At 41.5% G+C, this 23,243-nt stretch overlaps 1 protein-coding gene across 1 annotated transcript; it reads left to right on the plus strand.

Annotated features, from left to right (window-relative positions):
* Nucleotides 1–4,111: 4,111 nt before the first annotated feature.
* LOC138964907 (uncharacterized) lies at nt 4,112–16,395 on the plus strand. The gene is made up of 7 exons (XM_070336976.1): nt 4,112–4,303; nt 6,931–7,102; nt 9,170–9,329; nt 10,278–10,491; nt 12,561–12,668; nt 13,028–13,184; nt 14,889–16,395. The coding sequence occupies exons 1-7, from the start codon at nt 4,165–4,167 to the stop codon at nt 15,037–15,039; spliced, it is 1,101 nt and encodes a 366-aa protein (XP_070193077.1). The 5' UTR covers nt 4,112–4,164; the 3' UTR covers nt 15,040–16,395.
* Nucleotides 16,396–23,243: the final 6,848 nt, after the last annotated feature.

Raw genomic sequence — 23,243 nt, forward strand, 5'->3', positions numbered from 1 at the left:
GTCTCCAGCTGTAGGGAACAAGTCGCGTAAGGAAAATCGATACTTTTAGTCAATCTGTCGACCTCATAAAATGAAACTGAACACACTGCAATGTTTTTCTCCACCGAGACTAGTAAGACCTGGGCACAGAACGTATAATATAAGTTCTGTGGTCCTGGGCTGCCCGAAACCCTATATGATCGAGACAGCGCTGACTATGTGGTCTTGGTAACTCAAGCCAACTGAACCCAATTTCCATGAAATTAATTTTTACACCCCCAGTATAGGGGTGTGTATAGGATTCGGTCGATGTGTTTGTTTGTTTGTTTGTGTTCGCATATAGATCTCAAGAATGAACGGACCGATCGTCACCAAACTTAGTGAACAGGTTCTATACATTCCTGAGACGGTCCTTACAAAAATTGGGACCAGTCAAACACACGGTTAGGGAGTTATTGGTGGATTAAGATTCTACAAGGACTTATAGAGGGACATATTAATGGTCAAAGGGAAATAACCTTCTCAGTTGGTGGCAGTGAGAATGGTAAGGACGGGGGTGTTTTTCCTATCTCGGAGGAATTTCTTGTTTTGATTTGTTTTGCTCATCAAATTTTTCTATTCAAATACAGAAGATGTTTGCATTGTTTGATACAGGAAATAAGTGGGAATACAATGCAATCGTGTTTATTCGGTATTTTTTATTTCAAAAATATTTTCGATTGACAAAACTGAAAATGCAAGCAGGGTTTCAAAAATGTTTAAACTTTCAAGATAAAAAGTAATCACGTAGTCCGTACCGGTCAAAGAATGTTTGACCAAAACGTCAATGATTTTGATTGAAAAGTGCACTCACCACAGTGCCACCTCAACTTTTCTTAAAAGCCGGTTGTGACGTCATCAAAGGTCCAAAAATAGACAAAAGTGCAAGAATGTCATTTGAAAAATGCACATGTAAAATTTCATAAATATCTGTTAATGTGTATGTGAATCACTCCACACACACAAACACACACGCACGCACACGCACACACACACACACATACATACACACACACACAAACACACACACACACACACACACACAAACACACACGTTTCGATTCTCAGTTCACCGGAATATATAAAGTCAAATATTGGCTAAATAATATTAGATTGTGTTTTCACAACCTGTACCCTCTGTACGTAATGGCCCTATTTCACGGGCTTAATGTTCGCTTGAACAATCATTATCTTTTTTAAGTTATCACCGATAGGTTATGCTGGCTTTGTTTACCTATGTTCGTTTGCATAATAGCAATAGCGTGCAGCACTTTAAACAAGAATCACTAATTTGCACTCATTTGATGCTGTGGTTCGCAGCTGTCGTCACTGTAAAATGATTCAAAAGCGTGACATTAATTTGGATAGTGCGTTTAAATTGTCGAATTTGTTGACATAACAATAACAATAAAACATGTTCGTGTCCAATAAAATGGGTCAATATAATCGAAGGGGGGTTCACACACAGGCGGAGCAAGCGGAGCAAGGGTGGAGTATGCTGCACCAGGCGGAGAGATGACGCTACTTCCGTTGCAGGAGTGGAGAAAGTGGTGTGTGCGGTGCGGAGCAAGGAATAGGACACGTTTCTATTTTTTGGCTCCGGTGCAGCGGTGCAGCCAATCAGCGCACTCATCACTTTCTCTGGAAATAATATGTGAGTTGCTTCCCTTGTTCCCCCAAGGTAACTGATCGAAAACATGGCGCCTCCGATGACCGATGAAGAGACGTTCGATTTCATCGAGCAACTGGAGTACCATGAATGTCTGTGGAATCAGGCTGTACAATTTTTTTTACAATCGTTCGGCATCGAAAGAAGCCTATCGAGATCTTGCGCGGCGATTCAACTAGACTGTGTTTTAAAACCGTGCTCTTTTGCGCGCAAGTTTGCCGAATAACCACAAAATGGGTCACCACTTGCCAACACATTGGAGTCACTACAGTTTGCACGTGAATTTAGTGCAGCGATCACCGTGTTGATGTCTGTGTCAAATAACGGGCAGCGCGAGTAGAGAAACTATGTCATATCATAGGGGAATCCCCTACCGGAGCAGGATCGGAGCGTGTGTGTGAGAGGGCAGGTGGAGAGCGGAGACAATTTCCTTGCTCTGCTTGCTCCGCCCGTGTGTGAGCCCCCATATAATATGCAGTGCAGGTCACGGCATTGCTGAAGCAAAGATAGTTCTTTTGCCGCAGGTTACGATATTATTTAACAATCAAAAACTGTACACAACTATCTCACAGATGACTGTACATACCTTTAGTGTTGCCAGCCAAACGAAACTATGCGGTTAGTCAGTTCGCATCTCCCTCCAAAATGTAATTAACATTTCCCTTGATCACGTTCTGGGGCTAAAACCTGTGTGCGGTATGACAAAATGGACCCAAATACCATGTTTCACAATTTTCTTGCGTAATCAAACACAATGTGTTGAGTACCCAAGATAGAAATGATTTCCCCCCTCGCCGAGACCAGTAGACTTCATGTAGGTTTTTGACGTAGCTTTGTTCACGTGCGGGATGTGATGTGAGCCTGATCGAGGACCACGCTGTCCTGCCCGGGCAATAATACAAATTAATTCGTAAACAGTTTTCCGTTTTCGACTCTTTGCAAGAAGGTCAATGAAACTTGATATTATTTCAAATGAATAGATACCTGTTCCATGATTGAAAGGTTTGGGAGGTCCGTGCCCCTGGAAGTGTCAACACCAGTTATTTTACGCTGGTATACTGTTAAAGCGAAAAGTGCCAACTTCACGAAGCAACACCACCACTATTTTTCTTCATTCTTGGCCAAGTAATTTTAACATAAACATAGAAGGGTTATTCGGTGCATGTAAAAAACAAACTGTATCAGATTCATGTTTTCGGTCAGCTTCTTATTCAGGATCTATTTTGAGCTTTTGTGATGAGTTCTAGCTAAATCTCCCTGAACCGATTGCGTTTAAGAAGGGTTGTTGAAGCCTTTGTCCCCCTGTAAGGAATTTTAAGCCAAGACAGTTCTAGCTAATTTTTACACAGATATTGACGTCATCTGATTTTCTCCAGAGAATCTATTAAAATACCAACAAAATAATGGTTTGCCTTCTTGTGCCTTCTCGCGTGTACACGACGTCCCAAAAGGACACGTAGGGCCTACATGATACCTACGCACGCCCATGCTTCAAGAGAGAAAAAAATCTGGCTAACTAGCAACAGATTGATTCGCACGCCTGTCTTCTCTCGCCAAGCCGCACTTGTCACCTTTCTCGTACAAGCGCGTGTGTTTCGTGGCCGTGTTCGATATGGACACGATACTCGTTTGAATAGTTTCTCTGCCTCGTGGATGCCGAAGGAAGCAGGTTGGGTTCAAATGGTAACAGGCTTCCAATAAGAATCCAGACTAAAAGGAGTAAGTTTTACTCTTTTTTCCCATTTTACATATAGTTTAATTAGGGAAAACTGAATTTGTATGACAAGTTTGTGCGAGTAAATACTGTGAGGGCTAGGGAAACAAACATCTATTGAAACAAAAATCACAAACTAATCTTTCTTGTTTTGTTTTTCCTAAAACGGCGAGGGAGGTAAATATACGATTACGTTATAGGCCTCTTTATAAAGCTATACAAACAAGTTTGGTGTTCATTATAGGGATTATTTGACCTCCAACAGGATTATAAGAAATCTGTTGCTTTTAATTTTTTTAACTTGTCTATTTGCCTTGGTTTTTTTTTTTTTTACATTGTGTTAATTCATTATTGGGGTTAGCCATACTCATTTAGGATATTTGGAGAATTTAAAAAAAAATTGTATTTGATTTTTTAAATTATGTGTTGGTTTTTTATTGTGTTTTTTTTTAAAATTTTCATTATGTTAATGTATGATTGGGGCCAGCCATATCCGGTTATGTATTTATACAAATGTGTATTGTCTGTTAGTGTTAGTGTTAGGAATGAACGGGGTATGAATGTGCCGAGTCAGAGTACGCTTGTGACGAGAGATTCGGGATGCACGTGAATTAGTTTATAGTCGTGGTTGAATGGTTTGCGAATGACGTGTGTGTGAGCTGTGTATGAGTGAGTGAGTGAGTGAGTGAGTGGTTGCTTGTCTGAGCCGCAGTTCTCATCTATCAAAACTTATAAACGCGTGTGTTTCGTGGTCGTGTTCGATATGGGCATATACTCGTCGGTATATTTTCTCTACTTCATAGATCATAGATGCTGCAGGAAACTGGTTGGATTAGGTTTTGTGGTGGGAGTACTTCAATGCAAGTGGGAACAGTCTCCATTGATAAACAATGTTGACCAGAGTGAGTTTTACTCTTTTTTAAATTTTATATTTTAAGTTTGTGCGTGTAAATACTGTGGGGAAAAGAGAAATCTCAATAAAAGACAATTCCACGCATTTTATTTTTTACAATGACGAAGGTACTTGTATGCTTTTTTTTTTTAAGCGATACAAACAAGTTTGGATGTTAATTGTAGGATGTATCTCAATTCCAACAGGATTAAAAGAAATGTGTATTATTTTATCCTTTGATTCATTGTCATATTGGTTGTTTGTTTGCTTGACTGCTTGTTTGTTTGTTTGTTTGTTTCATTATGTTAATTCGTTGTTTGGGGTAAATAAAAAATTCTCAGATTTTTTGTTCATGATTTTTTTTTCTGTTCAGCTTGTTCAGTCGTGCAAACTGCGCGACCTTTTTGCCAACTGTCGGTATAGGCTTCTTTGCAAAGTGTTCCTTCTCCTGAATTAACCCCAGTCTTTTTGGAGCGCAAATATATTATAAGGGTGCCACAAGAACGGGAGTTTCCCAATATTGTATTTTTAGTAAGTTGAGAACGTCATTGCACTGAGCATAGGTCCCTGCACTGAGTAACATTTTATGTGATTATTTGCCCACAAAAAGCAAGGTTTTGAGTTGCCCGATTTCTACACAATGCATGTTGAACCCAACGAAAACACACTACTCTAAATTTAGGAGGAAAAATTTGACGTTGTCGGAGAACAATGTTTGTGCTTGTGTGACAAAGGGATTATGCTCATTAGCTTTGTATGCCTTTTTTTTTTTAAAGCGATACAAACAAGTTTGGATGTTAATTGCAGGATTTATCTCAATTCCAACAGGATTAAAAGAAATGTGTATTTTATAATTTAATTATTTGTCATATCGGTTGTTTGTTTTCTTGTTTGATTGACGGCTTGTTTGTTTGTTTGTTTGTTTGTTTTCATTATGTCAATTCGTTGTTGGGGTAAATCCTACTCCTTAAGAAAGTCCAACAGTTGTTAGGGCGGTCTATCAGGCGGCATCAGGTTGACAGTATAAGTAAATAATTACTTTATAATCCGCAGCATATCAATGCCAACAGCTGCTTTTATCTCATGGTAATTTAGTGTACTGCTTGTTCACTCGTGCAAATGGCGCGACCTTTTTGCCAACTGTCAGTATAGGCTTCTTTGCAACGTGTTCCTTCTCCTGAATTAACCCCAGTCTTTTTAGAGCGCAAATAATTATAAGGGTGCCACAAGAACGAGAGTTTTCCAATATTGTATTGAGTAAGTTGAGAACATCATTGCACAGAGTAACATTTTATGTGTTTATTTGCCCCCAAAAGCAAGGTTATGAGTTGCCCGTTTTCTACACAATGCAAGGTTTTTTATAACCAAACCAAAACACACTGCTCCAAATTGAGGAGGACAAATTTGATGTTGTCGGAGAATGATGTTTGTGCTTGTGGTGACAAAGGGATTATGCTCATTAACTTCGCTTTGAAGTCCACGTTGAATACTGCAGCTGTTCGTAACAATCTCTTGACTGCCATAGCTGAACAGGGAATATACCTTTCATCGATGGAAGAAATGATGGTAGTGGCCGAAGATTGAAGGTGTAAAGATGTTAAGTCCTTTGTACTGGAAACTTGCATTCTCCCAGTAAGGTCATATATTGTACAACGTTGCAAGCCCCTGGAGCAATTTTTTGATTAGTGCTTTTGTGAACAAGAAACAATTAACAAGTGGCTCTATCCCATCTCCCCCCTTTCCCCGTCGCGATATAACCTTGAACGGTTGAAAACGACGTTAAACACCAAATAAAGAAAGAAAGAAAGAAGGTGTAAAGTCAACAATTTTAACAGCAACCTGTGCACAAATAATTGCTTGTGTTTAAAACTTTTCAGCATATTTGGAGGTAACGCTGACAACAGTACGGAAGGTCCATTGGGAATTTTCTTTTAATCCCATATTTTTGCACAATTACGGATTCTGAAAACATTACAGTGGACGGGCAAAAAGACATTCTGTATGTAATCGCACTCGGATAATTTGACGATATAGTGGAATTTTCTTTCACTTTGACCTCTTTATTTCAGTTTGGTTGTTTGTTTGCTTAACGCCCAGCCGACCACGAAGGGCCATATTAGGGCGGTGCTGCTTTGACATAGAACGTGCACCACACACAAGACAGAAGTCGCAGCACAGGCTTCATATCTCACCCAGTCACATTATTCTGACACCGGACCAACCAGTCCTAGCACTAACCCCATAATGCCAGACGCCAGGCGGAGCAGCCACTAGATTGCCAATTTTAAAGTCTTAGGTATGACCCGGCCGGGGTTCGAACCCACGACCTCCCGATCACGGGGCGGACGCCTTACCACTAGGCCAACCGTGCCGGTTTTATTTCAGTTGAGATAATTATCTTGCATACTACTGTTCCTACTGTGCATACTCAATCCACTGGCAATCGACTCAATTCAATGATTTTACAAGGCCGCTTCTTGAGATCTAACTTGAGACAAAAAAAAAATTTAAAAAGGAAAATCTGACACACCTTATATTAATATCAGAGCATGTATACTATATAAGAGAAGACAATTATTGGTAAAGACGTTCCGTTAACTAAACTAACCTTTCTAGTTTTTCCATTCATTGTTGCAGTGCGTTCCTTGTTCGGAAGCCACACGCGGCGATGGCCGTTGATGGTAGTACTGGCGTTGGCAACGTTGATGCTGTTTTACACCTCACGGTTTTTCTCGTCCAGCACGCTCACTTTCAAACCTTTTCGTGCTGCACTGTCTTCGTCGTGGCTGAAAACAGTGATTTATGAGAGGTGATGGACATCAAACTGAAAATGTGATGAATGTTAAACTGAAATAATGTCACACTGGGGGGGGATATCTGGTGGTAGTGGTGGTGTGGGTGGTGAGGTTTAGGTAGAGATGATGGTGATGATGATGACGTGGGACACTGAAATATCACTAGCAGTTGAATACAAACAGTAAAATCAAGGTATATATCCACAAAGATGTTGGCGCGTTCTTTCCTTCGTTTGTCAATTCAAAACAAACATTAACAAGTCGCGTGAGGCTAAATTACTACATTTAGTCAAGCTGTGGAACTCACAGAATGAAACTGAACGCACTGCATTTTTTCACAATGACCGTACTCCGCCGCTCGTGCAAAACGCAGTGAAACTGACGAGCCTGTTTAGCGCGGTAGTGGTTTCGCTGTGCTGCATAGCACGCTTTACTGTACCTCTCTTCGTTTTAACTTTCTGAGCGTGTTTATAATCCAAACATATCATATCTATATGTTTTTGGAATCAGGAACCGACATGGAATAAGATGAGATGAAATGGTTTTTAAATCGAAATTGAAAATTTAATTTTGATCATAAGTTTTATATTTTTAATTTTCAGAGCTTGATTTTAATCCAAACATAACATATTTATATGTTTTTGGAATCAGGAAATGATGAAGAATAAGATGAACGTAAATTTGGATCGTTTTATATAAAAAAATAAATATAATTTTCGGATTTTTAATGACCAAAGTCATTGATTAATTTTTAAGCCACCAAACTGAAATGCAATACCGAAGTCCGGCCTTCGTCGAAGATTGCTTTACAAAAATTTCAATCAATTTGATTGAAAAATGAGGGTGTGACAGTGCCGCCTCAACTTTTACAAAAAGCCGGATATGACGTCATCAAAGACATTTATCGAAAAAATGAAAAAAATGTCTGGGTATATCATACCCAGGAACTCGCACGTAAAATTTTATAAAGATCGGTCCAGTAGTTTACTCTGAATCGCTCTACACACACACACAGACAGACAGACAGACAGACAGACACACAGACAGACACACACACACACACACAAACACACACACACACACACACATACACCACGACCCTCGTCTCGATTCCCCCTCTATGTTAAAACATTTAGTCAAAACTTGACTAGATGTAATGTAGCCGTGTGGCGATTTCATGTACTGTTGTCCCTCTCTTTTACTCCCTGTCTATTATCTTCCCCTGACCCAAGTTGTGTCTCCCGCTAGGATTATTGTGTGTTGTAGCTAATTGTAGGTGTGTATGGAGGCTGGTTTCTTATTGGTTGATTGTTTGAACGGGTGCGCGGGTGAGTCAGAATAATAGTGTGGGCTAGAAGAGTACCCGGTGTGATTTCGAAGTGTGAAGACGTGCCAGTGTGTGTATCTTGGATTGTGATGTTTTAGTTGTAGATGAACGATGTTTGTGTTTCTGTAATAATCAATGCAAGTAGTGTAGTTTGGGCCATTATAACTGTATTTTGGCGAAGGAGTGATTCGAGGATTGTTTAGAGAGACTTTGTGTGTGTGTTCAGTTGAACAAACGTTTTAGAGCTGGGTTTATATCAGCGAGGTGACTTTCGACCGGGATCGTAATTCAAGTTCCGACGAGTTGTGTGCGGCTGTATATTGAGGAAGGAACTACAATGCTTTCTGGTGTCAGCTTTCTGGTGTACGTTAAATAAAAGTCACGTTAGCGCAACCTCTGTCTTGGCGTCTCATTTATGCTTCCTGGCCTATTTTCCCCCTTCCACTCCACCCTATCACAGTAAAAACGAGACTTACAGAGAATTTCTCAAAAATGATCAGCATTCAGCCGCCGGCTCATGCTGTGCTCATTTCTCATATTTCCTGGACATTGTCTGTTATCATGTGCTAACAGTCAGCATATTAGAAATAACTTTTATGATTGTGTAAGCTGAGAATATAGTCTTCTTTCATTACATACCAGAAACATCTCTGTGCTGTTACTGTTTTACAGTTACTACAGTACATACTAGTTTTCATTAATTATTGTACAACCTGTATGTCTGCAATCACGCTTTGTCTCCTTCGTGTTTCAGTGTCGTCAGTGAGTATGACGTAGGCGAAGTGTCACGATGGTACAGAAGTAGCCAGTGCAGCGGACTGCAGAACGTCTTTGTCGGAGATCAGCCACTCTACCCACCATGTCAGCCAGATACCCCACCAGGCATACCCACCTTGGGTAGATACCCGTTTGTGGTGAGCTGCAATTGTGTGTGTGTGTGTGTGTGTGTGTGTGTGTGTGTGTGTGTGTGTGTGTGTGTGTGTTTGTATGGGTGGATGGGAGGACGGTTGGGTGTGTTTGTCATATAACAGAGGACGGCGTGAGAAGATAACCAGCACTTTGTCCACTGACAGTATCCAAGTACGATGCTCACAGCATTCTGCAGACGTCTTAGAAACAAGACTGCAAATAATACAATATACTTCTTCTCAGTCGTTCGCTCAGACAACTCCGTATTCCGGTATCTACTGGCATTATATTGGTTCAGGGCGCACGTTACCAACCGGGTTGTAGCCAGCCCAGGTGTTGGATTGGTTGAAACTGAGATTTGTTGTGATTTCAATGAATCAGATTTGTTCTCTCCCGTTTTGGATGGCACCCACTTTCGCGTCGTGCACCGCAGCCCAGGTGGCTCCACAAAGGTCCGTGTGTCAGCAGGCCAGCGCTGGTGTGCACGAGAAAGTTACCAGCTGGGTGGGAGCCTAACACGTGATCGGATTGCTTGAACTTGAGGTTTGTACATGTTTATCATTTCAACCAGTCCGACTCCGCGGCTGGCTCCAACCGGGGTTGGTAACTTTCTCGTGCACACCAGCCCTGGTCTGCTGACACGCTGAGATCTTTGGAGAGTCACCTGCGTGCTGCTGCAGTCATCAGGGTAACCGCTTGCTCGTGAACACCATCCCTGGTCTGCTGACACGCTGAGATCTTTGGAGAGTCACCAGCGTGCCGCTGCAGTCATCAGGGTAACCGCTTGCTCGTGAACACCATCCCTGGTCTGCTGACACGCTGAGATCTTTGGAGAGTCACCTGCGTGCTGCTGCAGTCATCAGGGTAACGTAACCGCTTGCTCGTGCAATTTAGCACTGGCCACTGCTCGTAAGTTTCGGCGTGTCGATTCACAGTGATCGTCTTTTATACAGGGTCCGTTCCCATACGTGAAGAAGAGCAAGAACCCGTGCTGGCGGCAGGGCGGCAAGCTGACGTGCGTTCCTTACTTCTTTCTGGTGGGGGTGAGCAAGAGTGGCACCACGGACCTCATCAGCAGAATCAACAAGCACCCTGACGTCATCAGCACTGTCAAAGAGCCGCACTGGTTTGACAGGATGCGCTACCACACCACTTCCTATCATTTCGGTGAGCTTGCAGCACTCCAAAGTCACAGTCTTTCTCGCGTCAACAGTTAGGTTGGGCCTAACTATCTCACATCTCATGTACTACAGTGTCGGTGAGCTCGCACTCTTAAGACACAGTTCTTCCTGTGTCAACATTTAGGTTAACTATCTCACGCCCTACAGTGTCGGTGAGCTCGCACTCTTAAGACACAGACCTTCCTCTGTCAACATTTAGGTTAACTATCTCACATCTCACGCCCTACAGTGTCGGTGAGCTCGCACTCTTAAGACACAGACCTTCCTCTGTCAACAGTTAGGTTAACTATCTCACGCCCTACAGTGCCGGTGAGCTCGCACTCTTAAGACACAGACCTTCCTGTGTCAACATTTAGGTTAACTATCTCACATCTCACGCCCTACAGTGTCGGTGAGCTCGCACTCTTAAGACACAGACCTTCCTGTGTCAACAGTTAGGTTAACTATCTCACGCCCTTCAGTGTCGGTGAGGTCGCACTCTTAAGACACAGACCTTCCTGTGTCAACAGTTATGTTAACCATCTCACGCCCTACAGTGTCGGTGAGGTCGCACTCTTAAGACACAGACCTTCCTGTGTCAACAGTTAGGTTAACTATCTCACATCTCACGCCCTACAGTGTCGGTGAGGTCGCATTCTTAAGACACAGACCTTCCTGTGTCAACAGTTAGGTTAACTATCTCACATCTCACGCCCTACAGTGTCGGTGAGCTCGCACTCTTAAGACACAGACCTTCCTGTGTCAACAGTTAGGTTAACTATCTCACGCCCTACAGTGTCGGTAAGCTCGCACTCTTAAGACACAGACCTTCCTGTGTCAACAGTTAGGTTAACTATCTCACATCTCACGCCCTACAGTGTCGGTGAGCTCGCACTCTTAAGACACAGTTCTTCCTGTGTCAACATTTAGGTTAACTATCTCACATCTCACGCCCTACAGTGTCGGTGAGCTCGCACTCTTAAGACACAGTTCTTCCTGTGTCAACATTTAGGTTAACTATCTCACATCTCACGCCCTACAGTGTCGGTGAGCTCGCACTCTTAAGACACAGTTCTTCCTGTGTCAACAGTTAGGTTAACTATCTCACATCTCACGCCCTACAGTGTCGGTGAGGTCGCACTCTTAAGACACAGACCTTCCTTTGTCAACAGTTAGGTTAACTATCTCACATCTCACGCCCTACAGTGTCGGTAAGCTCGCACTCTTAAGACACAGTTCTTCCTGTGTCAACAGTTAGGTTAACTATCTCACGCCCTACAGTGTCGGTAAGCTCGCACTCTTAAGACACAGACCTTCCTGTGTCAACAGTTAGGTTAACTATCTCACATCTCACGCCCTACAGTGTCGGTGAGCTCGCACTCTTAAGACACAGACCTTCCTCTGTCAACAGTTAGGTTAACTATCTCACATCTCACGCCCTACAGTGTCGGTGAGCTCGCACTCTTAAGACACAGACCTTCCTGTGTCAACATTTAGGTTAACTATCTCACATCTCACGCCCTACAGTGTCGGTGAGCTCGCACTCTTAAGACACAGACCTTCCTGTGTCAACATTTAGGTTAACTATCTCACATCTCACGCCCTACAGTGTCGGTGAGCTCGCACTCCTAAGACACATACCTTCCTGTGTCAACAGTTAGGTTAACTATCTCACATCTCACGCCCTACAGTGTCGGTGAGCTCGCACTCTTAAGACACAGACCTTCCTCTGTCAACATTTAGGTTAACTATCTCACATCTCACGCCCTACAGTGTCGGTAAGCTCGCACTCTTAAGACACAGACCTTCCTGTGTCAACATTTAGGTTAACTATCTCACATCTCACGCCCTACAGTGTCGGTAAGCTCGCACTCTTAAGACACAGACCTTCCTGTGTCAACAGTTAGGTTAACTATCTCACGCCCTACAGTGTCGGTAAGCTCGCACTCTAAAGACAGACCTTTAAGCTTCAAGGCCAACATCTTTACCACAAGGCCATTTCTTCTATTATTCTTTGATGATGTGGTGTTTCTGAACAAACTGGGAGCGGAAACTTACAATCTGTGTGTGGTTCAGGTGCACCTTCGCCCCAGGACTTCGGAGTCTACACTGGACACTACACTAAAGTGTCGGCCGCAGTTGAAAAAGACATACACACATCTGGAGAGAGCGTCAAGATATGCGGTAATACAATAGAGATAGGCTGTACCTTCATTGTGCCTTAAATAGTTAAGCATGCCCTGTAAGCATACAAAAAAAAATGACAGTTGGACAGAGTCGAGATGTGCGATAAAGGTATTCTTCTAAGAGACTGAATAAGATGTACTTTTATAATTATGAGCTTATCGTAAGAATGTGTTTGTCTGTGAGCAAGTGTTTATAAGCAAACGTCTGATGACGAAGCAGCTGGTATTGGTTAATTGGGTCTATGAATGATGCTCGACACGTGCTTTGGTCAGATTTTCTTTCTGTCATGTTTGCCGACTGTAGACTTTGTGAGTTTGTGAAAGTGTTGCTTTCTACGTGACACTGTTCTCTCACAGGTGACGCAAGCCCAAGCCAGTTCTATGACAACAATGAATGGCCTCTCTACTCAGGGAACGAAGGTTGCACTGAACCACGAATTATTCTGGCCAATCATTTACATCATCTGAATCCTGACGTCAAGATTATTCTTATAATACGACATCCTGTGGAGAGGTAAGGCTGCGCACACTGACGAAAACACTACTGTTTTATTGAACTCCTCAATAAATTGATACCCGTATGCAGGTATAGGCTGCGACGCCAAATATAAGCCGGTAGGGCCAACATGAATTTGTGTGTTAATATAACATTTCTCTCAGTATGCAGCAAGATTCTTTTTCTGTGAGGATTGGGATGAGAAAAGGGTTGTTGCTTAGCCCATTTTTCATCGTAAAAAAAAGAAGGAAAAGAAAAAGAGTTCGGTTAACAGGACATTAAAAAAGTATATTTGCTCAGATTGGTCATATTTTGGGACTTCTTCTTCTTTGTTCATGGGCTTAGACTCCCACGTACAGTCGTGTTTTTGCACGAGTGGAATTTTACGTGCATGACCGTTTTTACCCCGCCATTTAGGCAGCCATACGACGTTTTCGGAGGAAGCATGCTGGATATTTTCGTGTTTCTATAACCCACCGAACTCTGACATGGATTACAGGATCTTTTCCGTGCGCACTTGGTCTTGTGCTTGCGTGTACACACGAAGGGGGATAAGCCACTAGCAGGTCTGCACATAAGTTGACCTTGGAGATCGGAAAAATCTTCACACTTAACCCACCAGGCGGCCGCGGCCGGGATTCGAACCCTCGACCTTCCGATTAAGAGGCTGACGTCTTACCACCCCGCCACAGCGCCCGTCATATTTTGGGACAAAATGGATACTTATCCTATCATGCGTTCAAAATTAAATATCCAAATGTGCGAGGAGATTTTGTATTGTATCAAGGTGTAATCCAGGCTGTTAAAAAATATCAGAGAAAAATCGGCTTAGAATTTGATAAACATTTTATTATGACAGAGCCCATTGTGTGGAAAATGTATTTGTAAAGGTAAGACACGACTTATTTACAAAAAAACTGATTGAACATGTTACGGTCCCAAAATATATCGAAAAATGGTCTGAATCTTTAGACTGTTTGTTAGATAAGAAGGCTATTTTTCAATATGTTTTTAAAACAACAAAAGACACTTGTCTGAGATGGTTCCAGTACCGATTATTGTACAGAATTTTGCCCACAGAACGGTTTCTATTTTTGCGAAAAATTGTGGATACGTCATTGTGTACTTTTTGCGGTAGAAATGAAGAAACCCTTTTACATATGTTTTGGGAGTGTGATAAAGTGCAGACTTTTTGGATAGAATTCGTAAATTGGCTAAAGGTGAACTGCACCCATTGTGACAATTTAAAACTGTCTATAGAACTGGTTCTTCTTGGAGTTGCGAACAATGTAGTCACCGATAAAGCTTTTGATGTGTTAGTAATCTGTGCCAAACACCACGTATATATTTCCAAAATGAACAAAAAGACCCCTCATTTTCAGACATTTAGTAGAAATTTTAAGCAAAGATTTATTTGTGAAAAGTATAATGCAGTTGTGAATAATACAGTAGATAAATTTTACAAGGATTGGCGCCTGTATATACATGTTTTGGTGTAACCCTTAGGTTTTTTCCTTCTTAAATCCTTTTGATACGGCGACCACCAAGCCCTGAACATCCCCCCTCCCCCACCCACATGTATGTTGTATTTGTTCAAGTGTTCTTCTGTTGTATGGTTCTGTCCCTTTGTTTTGGTGATGTCCTGTAATGCACAGTGTATACAAAGTATATTTGCTTATAGGTCAAATCCATTTCCTTTGAAAATACAGAATTTCTCGACAGATTATATTCGCGTTACCTATTCGACAACCAGCCTCCACGACTGAGGAGAGATCCGCCTAGTCCCGAGAAGTTCCACAACTACGTCATTGATGGCCTGCGCAAGTACCGTGACTGTTTCAATCGGTGGTCGGCTGCGTCACTGTGTCTATAACAAGTCGCTCTCAGAGTCTGTGCATAAGGTCCGCTTCAATTTGGATGTTGAGCTTGTCAAGTACAGAAATTGAATTGGCTCATCAATTATGGTTAACAGAAATGAATTAATCATTGCTCTAAAAACACAAAACAAGCCAATCAGCGGGCTCGATTAGTTTCCAAATTCAACCAATGCGGACACGCACCTTATTCTCGAATAGTTAGGTCACAAAGAACTTAAGTGTGTAAACTAGATAATTCAAATCATCCAAATGCTTGGGATAATCAAATAAGACGTGTTCTAATTGGTTGAATTCTAAAACAGAGGTAGCTGGTTGGCTCGTTGTGCATTTTACATAGAACGCAGTGCACATGCACCTAATTAGTTAATGTTAATAATAACTGATGAGCCAACTCGCTTGGCATAGACTGAGGGGTGTTCGGTTTAAAGGGGCAGGGCTGTGGGTCGAAGTGAGGGATAAACCATTCACCCCTTCCAGTGTGAATGATCATGACAACCATAACACAATAAAAACCCAAGCATTTGTAAAAAATATGAAAGGGTAATTTCACTTGAACGCACACCAGAACTCAACAGTCTGGCTTGGCTCTTTGTGGAGTGGGAATGCTATGCTGAATGTATTCATATCTTGACACTGGTGTCAGTTACAAAATTTATTCGACGAAAATATATCGCTCTGCACAGAGCATTGCGAAACTTTTGAATGTTAGTATTTGTTCAGGCTGAAGAATGAATTTGTCTGACGTAGAAGACTAATGGTTAACATGATAGGTTACATTACAAGGAAGGTACCTTTACAGGGTGAATTTACTGTGTCATTTCTAACAACTGTCCAACATATTTGGGGCGTTTGTTATCATGATAATAATAAACATACAAATAATAATGATGATGATCGATGATAGCACATTTATACTAGTGCTTCCCTAGCTACAGCTCGGAGCGCTTTATAATTGTTCCGTGGAAGAGATTAAACTTTGCTATCCCACAACTTAAATCGTAACATATGGTGATTTGTTGTGCAGAGACTGGTCTTGAACTTACACTATGCAAGGTCTTTTTTTAATCGCTTTATGATGAAAACAGTATATTTTGTCATTTCGGGATAGGGCCTACATAGAATATATTGGTACAGTTGTGTCTGCGTCATTTTCTGTATCTTTTTCAGTAGTGCGTACTAAACAGCAAGTATGTTTTACCATAGACCAAATAGCCTGGACCGCCAACTCGTCACGTGACCCTTCGAGGTTACGACTCTCGACTTTCAAGGGCGCGTCGCGTCCGGTTTGAAAGGCCAGCGATTCGAAGACAGTGAAAAGAAAGCACGCTCCAGTTATTTGTGACAATGGGAGGTGACAATGAACTGGATTTTCCAAAACTCCAAACTAAACTTAACAAAACTCATCGAAAAACATGTTCCATATGCACTTTTGCTGAGTTTATTTTAACATTTTCAGAACTTACCTCGGCAACTTCGTCCATGTTTACAATCGACACCGGATATCACGTGCCCCTGATTTCTGAAAGGCTTGTAAGCGTAGGTTCGTAAATGCGAGAGGCCGCTACCTCGTAATAGAGAGAAAGAGCGGAGAGAGAGCTAGTTGTCGGTCCAGGATAAATGGTCTTTGGTTTTACTACCTTTTTTTTCCCCAGCTACGAATCCAAGAAAGCTTATACCCAGTGTTCCTAGAAGACTGGCTGCGAGTGATACCACGGAAACAAATGCTCCTTATTCGCTTCGAAGACTATAAACAGAACATCACGAAGGAGCTGATTAGGACATATCAGTTTCTTGGGCTTGGTAAGCAGGGTCTATTATTTCTTCACCTATAGTCAGTGCGAATGAAAACTTTCAAGTAAAATGTGCAAGATGGATGACGAAGGAATATTTTGAAAGAGAAAGAGAGGGCGTATGTTTCGAACTTACTGAAATTCGAAACAAAACACCCACACAAACAAATTCAAACGATGTGACATGGAAGTTACTGCCCTCATGTTTAGTATAATTGACTTGACTACATTTTACTGTTCTTTTCATATTTCATATTCTTATATTTTCGTTGTTGTGCATCTTCTTTTTTCGTTTGAGGGCAGCAACTTCCATGTCACATCGTTTGGATTTGTTTGTGTGGGTGTTTTGTTTCGAATTGTTGCAAGAGTGGGCTTTCAAATTCATGTATAGCCTTTTCCTACGCCATGTTGGGCAGTCGTACTCCGTTTTCATGTTTGTGTGTGCGTCTGGGGTTGTTTTCCTCGAAAGTAATAATGTGGCAGAATAGTTTGAATCCTGGTCAAGAGTGAGGCGTCTTCTGCACATTGCTTAGAAAAAAACGTGCTCTATTTTGAACTTGAATAGGAAGGTTTTATCTCACAAAATAATGATCCTTTCTTTGATATTTGATCACGCTTTCGATTTACAGACCTCGGTTCATTGATTTTATATTCAGTTGAGAGACAGACAGAGACAGAGAGACAGACAGAGACAGAGACAGACAGAGACGTCAAGAACTGCTGCTGAGCTAAATATGTCCCTCTCTGTCTCAGATACGGGAGTTGTCAGCAACAGACTTGATGGAATCGTTTCTCAAGAAATCAAAAACCAAGGAAAACTCAAGAAGAAGGTCGAGCCAATGCTTGAGAATACGGAAAGACTTCTCAGCGAATTCTATCAACCCTTCATAACTCGTCTTTCGGGTCTGCTGGAGGACAACAAGTTTTTGTGGAAGGATTTGAAAGCTGGGACGTGAACTATTGTTTCCTTTTGGGAGTGTGTGTGTGTGTGTGTGTGTGTGTGTGTGTGTGTGTGTGTGTGTGTGTGTGTGTGTGTGTGTGTGTGTGTGTGTGTGTGTGTGTGTGTGTGTGTGTGTGTTATTGCGGGCGCGTGCTTGCGTGTTTGTTTGTGTGTGCGTGTGTGTGTGTGTGTGTGAGAGAGAGAGAGAGAGGGAGAGAGAGATTTTGGAACAATTGTCTTATAATGTAAGAGTTCCTGTTTTCGTGTTTGCATGTGTCCTAAATTCCCTATGATTAGGGTGAACGGGTTGTTAGCCCGATTTCTGTTTGTTCTCTCAGGACCGAGCGATATGTCTTTCGCTGTAACGGCGAGTTCTGCATTTACGTATGCTTCTCATATCAAGAGCGGTCTGTACAGTCATGTACGAGTAACATGACCATTGCTGGTCGTTGGGTTTTTAAAATCAGGGTTACCTGGTTAACGTCTTGAGAGAGAGAGAGAGAGAGAGAGAGAGAGAGAGAGAGAGAGAGAGAGAGAGAGAGAGAGAGAGAGAGAGAGAGAGAGATTATGTAAACTTCTAAAGTTTTAACTGGTAAAAAGTGTGCATTGTCATCTGTGCCAGTGACAGATAACAGAAAGTAGTCCGTGCTTGTTCTTCCAAAATTCCCTAGCAGAAGTGCTCCATTTTGTGTCCATTATATGTTGTGCATTACAGCGAAGAAAACGGGTGATATATTGAACGAATAAAATCAACGAAAGCTCATATGATTTTTATGTGTCATTGATTTATTTGTTCCTGGCTTCCTCTTCTTTGTGTTTGTCTCTGAAGATGTTACCGTTTTAATAAGAGGAAAGCGATTGATGAAAGTTCTGTTTGGAAGGCACATTGCTTCACGTGAAAACTGTTCAGCTCACCATCGCAGACAGGGCTCCCCACGGACGCCCCTCCTAGTGCGTCCCGGGACTCCCACTTTCTATTTTTAGAGGGTCCATGGACCCCCACTTCAGAATTGTAGAGGGTCCCAAGGGTCCAAAAGCTGAAAAGTTCCTGTGTACTTATAAAACATTGTGGTCACGCATAGTGTACTGTAAAGTGTCTTTTTCATTGAAATATAGGTTGACACGACAATCCAACAATACTTTGATGAATGGAACACACACACACACACACACACACACACACACACACACACACACACACACACACACACACACACACACACACACACACACACTTTCCAATTAACTTCCTGTCCTTTTTATATTTAGTCAAGTTTTGACTAAATATTTTAACATCGAGGGGGAATCGAAACGAGGGTCGTGGTGTATGTGCGTGTGTGTGTGTGTGTGCGTGTGTGCGTGTGTGTGTGTGTGTACGATTCAGACTAAACTACTGGACCGATCTTTATGAAATTTGACATGAGAGTTCCTGGGTATGAAATCCCCATACGTTTTTTTCATTTGTTTGATAAATGTCTTTGATGACGTCATATCCGGCTTTTCGTGAAAGTTGAGGCGGCACTGTCACGCCCTCATTTTTCAACCAAATTGGTTGAAATTTTGGTCAAGTAATCTTCGACGAAGCCCGGGGTTCGGTATTGCATTTCAGCTTGGTGGCTTAAAAATTAATTAATGACTTTGGTCATTAAAAATTGGAAAATTGTAAAAAAAAATAAAAATTTATAAAACGATCCAAATTTACGTTTATCTTATTCTCCATCATTTGCTGATTCCAAAAACATATAAATATGTTATATTCGGATTAACCCCTTGACTTCCGGAACTATTTGAGGATATTGGTAAAAAAAGAGTGTTTTGATTTGAGAGTGCATAAAAACTGTTAGGATAACAGTAGGGGAAAGAAACATATATGTATGTGTAGGTATATGATTGGAGATTCCAATAATACCACAAATTACTCAAAAGGGGCAGACAATGTTTTACGCAAGGGGCGGATAATCCAATTTATTCAGTTTATTAGTGAAAATATAGACAAAATGCTATTTTATGCTTGTAAATATTAAAAATATCCAGTCAAAACTAATGTAGACATTTTTATTGGCCTTTTGTCAGCATAGTTGAATGATTTTAGTTTTGAGATATGCCTTATTCATTTTTTTTGTTTTTGCAACAGGTTAGTCATAATATGAGATTTTTGACGATATTTCTAAAAATAGGGTGTGTTGAATTGAGATTGCATAAAAACTGTTAGGACAACAGTAGAGGAAAGAAACATCAATGTACATAGAATACTCACGAGGAAATGTTGGATCTTCCTGACGAGAATTATCAACTGTGTCGGTTCTTTTCCTACCTGTCCCACCCCTCCCACCCCTGCCTTGTCCCCTTCTGCCACGCCCCCTTCCACGCGACGTGGATGGTTGTACAAAATCATCATTATCACTCTCACTTTCGTCACTTTCAATTTCCCTTTCATTTTGAACAATGTCTCCCTCGCCTCCCACCACATTTTCATCTTCACTTTCATCTCCATTGCCGGGAATATCCATCAAAATACGAACAGCTTCCTCAACAGTATAGCGCCGATTCGCCATGTTAGAGAATCGAACCAAAGATGTCCAGAAAAACGCAATAAAATCCGTCAAAATCAATCGAATTCACTCAAAACAGCACCCACATGGAGGCAGACATCTTGGCTATCGAAAACGAGGCAACTGCGGACTCTCGGTTGTTTCCCCTGAGTAACAGGGCGTCCGACTGCTGTGAGGGTCCGACCGCGCTTAAATGCGCGGTCGGAAGCGAAAGGCTTAAAAACAAGCTCAGAAAATTAAATATATAAAAATTATTATCAAAATTAAATTGTCCAAATCAATTTAAAAACACTTTCATCTTATTCCTTGTCGGTTCCTGATTCCAAAAACATATAGATATGATATGTTTGGATTAAAAACACGCTCATAAAGTTAAAACAAAGAGAGGTACAGAAAAGCGTGCTATCCTTCTTAGCGCAACTACTACCCCGCTCTTCTTGTCAATTTCACTGACTTTGCCATGAGCGGTGGACTGACGATGCTACGAGCATACGGTCTTGCTGAAAAATGGCAGCTACTTGACTAAATATTGTATTTTCGCCTTACGCGACTTGTTATTTTTTATGTTTTCTTTCTTTCTCAGTAAACATAATGTCAGAATAAGATTTCAAAATCCAAATACACGATGTTAATGTTCAAATATGAGTTGTGCTTGCTATCGCTACCTAGGTGTAGTGATCGTCAACAAGCTGTCTTGGCATGCCAACACTTGACTAAATATTTTAACATCGAGGGGGAATCGAAACGAGGGTCGTGGTGTTTGTGCGTGTGTGTGTGTGTGCGTGTGTGCGTGTGTGTGTGTGTGTAGAGCGATTCAGACTAAACTACTGGACCGATCTTTATGAAATTTGACATGAGAGTTCCTGGGTATGAAATCCCCATACGTTTTTTTCATTTTTTTGATAAATGTCTTTGATGACGTCATATCCGGCTTTTCGTGAAAGTTGAGGCGGCACTGTCACGCCCTCATTTTTCAACCAAATTGGTTGAAATTTTGGTCAAGTAATCTTCGACGAAGCCCGGGGTTCGGTATTGCATTTCAGCTTGGTGGCTTAAAAATTAATTAATGACTTTGGTCATTAAAAATCGGAAAATTGTAAAAAAAAAATAAAAATTTATAAAACGATCCAAATTTACGTTTATCTTATTCTCCATCATTTGCTGATTCCAAAAACATATAAATATGTTATATTCGGATTAAAAACAAGCTCTGAAAATTAAATATAAAAATTATTATCAAAATTAAATTGTCCAAATCAATTTAAAAACACTTTCATCTTATTCCTTGTCGGTTCCTGATTCCAAAAACATATAGATATGATATGTTTGGATTAAAAACACGCTCAGAAAGTTAAAACAAAGAGAGGTACAGAAAAGCGTGCTATCCTTCTTAGCGCAACTACTACCCCGCTCTTCTTGTCAATTTCACTGCCTTTGCCATGAGCGGTGGACTGACGATGCTACGAGCATACGGTCTTGCTGAAAAATGGCAGCTACTTGACTAAATATTGTATTTTCGCCTTACGCGACTTGTTATTCGTATGTTTTCTTTCTTTCTCAGTAAAGATTATGTCAGAATAAGATTTCAAAATCCAAATACACGATGTTAATGTTCAAATATGAGTGGTGCTTGCTATCGCTACCTAGGTGTAGTGATCGTCAACAAGCTGTCTTGGCATGCCAACACTGACCAAATCTTGAAGAAAGCGCACACGCGCATGTACTGTCTAAGGAAGCTTAGATCGTTCTCTGTTCGTAATGACATCCTGCAGATGTTCTATCTGTCCACTGTTGGTAGCGTGTTGACATATGCATGTGTGTGCTGGGGGGGTAACCTTAGTAAACAGGATAGTGACAGGCTAGAAAAGCTAGTCAAGAAGGCTGGATCTGTTGTAGGCAGGAAACAAGAGACCATTGAATCAGTTTGCCAGAGACGACTGACTGACCGACTGACCTCAATTTTGGCTGACGAGACACACCCACTGAAACCTGAATTTGACTCTCGACGCATTGACAGGAGTGGTAGACTGAGGGCTATGGTTGCTAGAACGTCACGTTTCCGCAATTCTTTTGTTCCCAGAGCTATCCATGCTTTCAACCAATCACATGTTAGAGGCCTCTATCATGTTTCTCTGTCATAATTATCACTGTACTCTGTTGCTGGGTTATCTGTAATGTATGTATTTTTAGTAACTGTATTACCGTACGCACAATAAAGGAAATCGAGTCCGTCCCTGTAAGAAATGTTAAGTCCTTTGTACTGGAAACTTGCATTCTCCCAGTAAGGTCATATATTGTACTACGTTGCAAGCCCCTGGAGCAATTTTTTGATTAGTGCTTTTGTGAACAAGAAACAATTAACAAGTGGCTCTATCCCATCTCCCCCCTTTCCCCGTCGCGATATAACCTTGAACGGTTGAAAACGACGTTAAACACCAAATAAAGAAAGAAAGAGTCCGTCCCAGGACCCGCTCTTTTAAAGATTAGTACGTCCCGGGACCCCCTCGATACATTTCTAGTACGTGTTTTCGGCTTCTAGGGCGCAGGGACGCGCGCTATGGGGAGCCCTGGCAGATCTAGCAAGGCTTTTATTTGGGGTAAGTCGAACCTTCCTTTGGCCACATACCAAAAACGAACACCCTGACTGCTTGCCGTAGTGAGTTGACATTTTTAGATGAATTTATTTCTTGAAAAGCCACTGGTTGCATACATTTTACAAACTTAATTCATAAAAAAAATCCCGCTGTGCATCCATGGTGTTGATTTTGGTACGTGACCAAGTGGAGGATAGTCTTATCCCATTTAAAAGCCAGGCCAAATCTGAGACGTTGAGCCGAGGTTGGTTTGTTTGTTTGTTTGTTTGTTTGCTTTACGCCCAGCCGACCACGAAAGGCCATATCAGGGCGGTGCTGCTTTGA

This window comes from Littorina saxatilis, linkage group LG4, assembly GCF_037325665.1.
Source record: "Littorina saxatilis isolate snail1 linkage group LG4, US_GU_Lsax_2.0, whole genome shotgun sequence".
Classification (NCBI taxonomy): Eukaryota; Metazoa; Mollusca; class Gastropoda; order Littorinimorpha; family Littorinidae; genus Littorina; species Littorina saxatilis.